Source organism: Trichoplax adhaerens, genomic scaffold, assembly GCF_000150275.1.
Source record: "Trichoplax adhaerens TRIADscaffold_10 genomic scaffold, whole genome shotgun sequence".
NCBI lineage: Eukaryota > Metazoa > Placozoa > Uniplacotomia > Trichoplacea > Trichoplacidae > Trichoplax > Trichoplax adhaerens.
Window position 1 is genome coordinate 734,797 of NW_002060952.1, and position 5,810 is coordinate 740,606.

The 5,810-nt window shown below is 33.9% G+C and overlaps 1 protein-coding gene across 1 annotated transcript; it reads right to left on the minus strand.

Moving 5' to 3' along the window:
- Window positions 1–1,100: 1,100 nt before the first annotated feature.
- Window positions 1,101–5,564, minus strand: TRIADDRAFT_59244 (uncharacterized protein; the record flags this gene model as incomplete). Its single annotated transcript, XM_002115342.1, has 7 exons — window positions 1,101–1,376; window positions 1,746–1,986; window positions 3,338–3,528; window positions 3,714–3,850; window positions 4,061–4,570; window positions 5,020–5,307; window positions 5,456–5,564. The coding sequence occupies 7 exons, from the start codon at window positions 5,562–5,564 to the stop codon at window positions 1,101–1,103; spliced, it is 1,752 nt and encodes a 583-aa protein (XP_002115378.1).
- Window positions 5,565–5,810: the final 246 nt, after the last annotated feature.

Here is a 5,810-nt window from a genome sequence, read left to right on the forward strand (position 1 = left end):
AGTAATTCTAGGTGGCTGAAAATGTGTCACTATGGTATATTCGAATGTGTGCATAAAATTGTGCGCAGCTAGTATTTGTAAAGCTTTATAGAATGTGTAACCTTCAACAGCTTATTTTTAAGCTGTTATAAAGACAAGTCTAGCGTAATTAATAGCTACAAGAGCCATAATGGCTATATATAGGGCATCGCAACATTGCCACCTTCAAATATTGGGAGAATACGTAGTATAAAAGCAGACGCGCAGGATTGCAGTTTGTAGTTGCAAGCAGTGATAGTGGTTATTAGGTTTCACGGTATTGCCGCCTTTATAAGTTGAGAGAAAGCTTAATGTAAACGGATATACAGTACCAAGCATAAAGCTGCAAACAGCCGTAGTAATTTCAACTGTGATATATTAAAGGTAATTATCCTGTAACCTTTAACTAAGGTATAAGGGGTTTCCAATGCAAAAAGACTAGCTAATTACGTATTTTATAACAGATGTCTAAAATGAATTGAACGATGGAATGGAAAACTATAAACCTTCTCGCAAAAGGAGTAGAATTAACTTGAACATGCGGGAATGGTACTATAGCTGTCAATTTTAGTGTGTAAATTTTATAGAATAAAGTTCAGTCGTTTTTAATTTTTTTGATTTTAGTGTAAGTATAAGGCTATCAAGCTGTTAAAGAAGAACATCTTACGCTAGATTTTGTAAATTTACCATGACGCATAATGATTTTGCTGGTTTTATTTAAATCGTTTAGTGAATATACGAAAATAAAAAAAACTATATTGAGTAAGCTTTCTAGATGGCTGACTAGCTACCATAAAAAAGTCACTATTCCAACTATCGAATTCAAATCATAATAGACAGCGCTATGACCCAATCAAACGAAATAGCACATATACAAAGATACACACATCGCTTGTAATTCTAATTTAACATACTAATATCCACTTTTGAAGTTTGTTACTTGATTACCGGCATTTTTAGTTTAGTAGAAGTACTATATTAATTGCTAACACACACAAAATTAATTGAACTAACAAAAATAGGGCTGTCGACTTGATTTTCATACTACTGCTATAAAATACATTGGTATCTAAAATGAGAAATTATGGATAGCTTGGAAAGAAACCTGCTGCCTTGCTATGCTTACGTAAATCGGAAAAGGCGCTGATCATCATCGCTTTCAACTGGGAAATAGATTGTACAACTGCACCACTTCCACTCTTTGCACAGGCATTTCCACGTTTGGCTAATCCATCTATAAGATTTTGTGGGAAATCACGTTCAACTAAAGTTACATTTGGATAAACCTGGTTATGGAAGCGAGGAGTTTTTGTAGCCTCGGGCAACGCTTTGTGGAACCAAAGATGGTTCATGGTGACCTGAATGGATGCCATTGTCAATGGATAGTGGAAGATAGAATAGTTATTAATAATAATTTAAAATTGGGAAGGATAGATTTTAAGTTCTCCCAGCATTAACTAGTACGCGATAGTTCTTAATCCAGTCTACGGAATATTAACTTGTTGTTTCAAATAATCTGTAAGCTACAGCACAACTCTTCACCAATAGTAGAAGAATGGCTAGAAAGTCTAACTATCTTAAAGTCTACACTTCGAGATATTTATTAATGGAATCATTCTTTACTTCAGAAGTAAAATGTTTAGACCCGGTCAGACTTCAGGCATTTCAATACTTCTAATACAACAGGATAATGAAAAAATTGGGCATATACACCTATAAGGACTTACCAAAGCTGTTGCAGTAGTAATTCGTGAACCACCAGAAGCACCAGAAATGAATTTTACCATTCCCATGTTGTCCACAAATATTGAAGGAGACATGGAAGAGAGAGGTCTCTTGCCAGGTTTGATGAAATTAGCTGGGGAAGGCCTTAAACCAAAAGCATTAACTAAGCCAGGAGTTGAAAAGTCGTCCATTTCATTATTATAAATGATGCCAGTTGTGGATGAACGAACTTTAGAGCCAAAACTAGCAAAAAATAAAATTGATCATCAATTCGTTTATTCTATGGTTATTTATGCTAATTACAACTTGTCGAGGCATATTAAATAATTCTTAATGTCCATTTTAATATTATTGCAATTTAGTTTCCAATTGATAAATGAAAATTGGACACTAGATAAAGGTTTCAGAATCAAGTATGTCAAGACGCCTATTCTGATTCAAGTCTCGGAATTCTGAATTGTAATTCAATATTGAATAGGATAACAGTAAATTTATACTTAATGTAGGACGAATTTAGATGATAGTATAAGTATATACGTATAATTGTAATTAACTTAGTTTATGATCTACTGTAAAGTTGTTATGAATTAACATTAGTTTAATCACTATATCAAAAAATAGTAGAACAAAATATGTAACATGGTAAGGTAAGTTAATGGTATGATTAAGATGCAAACTAAAGGTGAATGATAGTACTAGATCATAGTTCAACTATGATTTTGCCAGATTGAAAGCACAAATCAATTGAAAACTGTATTATAACCAGTCGAATAAATAAAAATGCGATGAGAACGCATAAAAGGCTAACACAAATTGTCAGCCATAGATCTTATACTAAGTATTAACTAAAATAATGGTTTAGATGAGTTTTATGAGTTTTTATCGATCTGATGTATGTCGAAAACTAGCAGAGATGAATAAAATAATAGTGAGAAAGTCACAAAATTAATACAGATGATAAGCAACTGCTTGTGCTTTAGCTGATGGTCTAAACTGATTGAAAGCTTACTGTATATTAATTTGATAACTTGATGTCATGCTAAGCTTTTGCTGAAATAATTGTCTGGACAAGTTATATGAGTTCTTATCGACTTGATGTATGTCGAAAACTAGTAGAGGTGAGTAAAGTAACAGTGAGAAAGCAATAAGACTACTGTAGAAGGTAAGCAAATGCTTATTACTTTAGCTGATGATAATAAAAATAAAATAATGGCCTAGACGAGTTATATGAGTTCTGATCGATCTGATGTACGTTGAAAACTAGTGGAAATGAATAAAATGACATTAAGAAAATCGTAAGACTAATGCAGATGGCAAGCAAATACTTATTACTTTAACTTAGGAGAACTGATTGTAAGCTTATATCAGTTTAAAAACTTCATCAAAAATGGTCGAGGGGCAATAAACTATTGCAGGAAAAATAATGCAACAAATACAGCCTGCAGGTGGAGAATAATTTTACTTATTGATCTACTTCTATTTTATCGTATGAACAGGTTATAAATTGATCATAAAATGGAAAAGAGTAGATTGCAACGAATCCTCGAATTCTAATATAATTATAGCATCATTTTTGCTTCAAAAAGTTACATACTATAAATTGACCGTCGATGTAACAGATACAGCATCGCCATTAGGAGCCAAAACGCTCATGTGTGAGGTACCAGCGTTCTTAGTAGCAGAGAGGAAATTGCCGCCATAATAGCTTGGTAGGAAACTGCGATTATCGTTGATTTTTCTACGTAGGTTGGCATTGAATGTAGGATTAAGCATTTCAGCGATTTTCTTGTAGAATAAAATAAAAGAGGCAAGAAAAATTTTAGTAAATCAGGATATTCTTATTCAGATATAAATTATAATCATCCATTCATTTTTTTTTACGGATATACTAATGTTCGGAATTTCTTAATCCACCATTCTAAACTAAGATCTGATGAAGTAGCGAATACCTCGAATTATTTCTCCATTACCGATTTAATGTCGATGAATTTTGGATCTCCCAAATAGGAACGGGAAGAGTAAGCAAATTTAAATGCTTCAATGATGCGGTGATAAGTCAAGACAGTTGCTTCTTCATTAGCAACGGATGCATTGGTGAATTTATATCCTTAAGAGAAAGAAGGAAAGGGTATTTCAAAGGAGATACGTTTACAACAATTTTATCTCTTTACCATGCCCATTAATGGGATTTATTTCTATGCAGTTCATAAGTCATTAAATATTGGCAAAAAGTATATAGATGGACTTTTTTTACTACCAATTTACAGCTATAATGATCTACTCAATTTAGTATTGGCCAATAATTGAGGTCGCTTACCTTCTAAAATACTTAAAATTTGACCTAAAACGATACCGCTGGATGGAGGAGGCAAAGAATACATCGTTAAATTACCAATTTTAAGCTTGATTGGATCAGTGACGGATACTTTATAATTAGCTAAATCGGCAGCTGTGATGATGCCACCGGCAGATCGAATATCATTGACGATTTTAGGAGCCAAAGAACCGGTATAGAAAGCTTCGGCACCCTCGTTAGCGATAATTCTCAGAGTTCTTGCTAAAGCTGGTCTACGCATGGTATCGCCGATTTGTAGATTAGTTCCATTGGGTTGCAATAACTCCTTTAAACCTTTACCGACATCTTGTTGCATTGCTTTTTGAGTGGATGAAATATTGATGGCAGCAGAAATTGGAGTGGAGACTTTAAAGCCATCTTCAGCTAATCTAATAGATGGTTCAAAGAGTGCTTTCCATGGTAATTTTCCATGCATTTTCCATGCTGCATGCATACCACGAACTTCACCTGGTATACCCACAGATAAACCACCTGCAATTTATGATTAGTTATTAAAGAAAAAGAGATGAATTGTAAGCGAACCTTTGATCGATATCAGGTCATAAAATATGGATTAATTTATGTCTGAATACTAGCATGATCCTGTTATTTAAAGTAAACTGGATTAAATTTTTTTTATAAATGCTAGCTCACTATCATCCTGTCATATGAAGTAAATTGCATTAATTTATATATAAATACTACTGAAGAATAATTCTGTTATAGGAAGTAAATTGGATTAATTTATATATTAATACTAGCTAGAATGACTATTTCAATCATGCAAAATGGAAATACCCGTATATGATTGAACTTATTGGCTAGAGTAGAGTCTAGAGTTCAGGAATATTATCAACTGTCTAATCATGAGGGTAGCGGCAATATTCCTATATCGTCTATAGAACTATTTATCACCTGAATAGGATAATAGCAGCACTAACCTAAGCTTGATTTAGAATTATCTCCAACGAACATATTTTCTGATGCCATGGCAGGCGCAGTTTCACGGAAGTTATATGCTTTAGCCATCTTGGTTTTTTTAGTATAGACGACCAAAAAACCACCGCCACCAATACCAGTAGAATGGAGATTAACGGTACCAGAGCAAATCATGGTAGCAATTGCAGCATCAACAGCAGTACCACCTTTAATTAACATATTTCGACCAACAACTGAACAGTACGGAGAATCAGCTGCTACTGCACCCTCAGAGAAATACTTTGGTGGAGCTAAAAATTCAACAGAGTAACAACAAAGTAGTACTATTAATTTAGGTTGTTAATCGAATCGAATAGTACGATTCATAAAAGTGTGATAGTTGTAGAAAATACGGTAAATTTTTTTTCGACAGTTTAAAGAGCTTATTGAAATGCATACGTGTGCGTGCGCTTCCAGTTACAGCTATGATTAATCCGATGATTCCAGCAACGAGTGCCCCCGCGAACACGATGAGGAAAGCGATTCTTGTGCTTTGGGACAATGCCATGTTTTGAATATTGCGCTAGTTGTTGCGATATCTATTAAGAGAGAATTTAGAGGACAGATTAATTTTGAGCCTTGTTTAAAGCTTTAGCAAGACTGTAGTTATCTTATTAGAAGTAATCGGAAGAATCCTGATGGACAAAATAATGAATACGATTCGCTGAACAGGAATAAAATAAAAAAGCTATAAATGGCCAGGACACGATTAGACCCTGTCATTCAGTCACCTTTCCAATTGAGTTCTATTCCT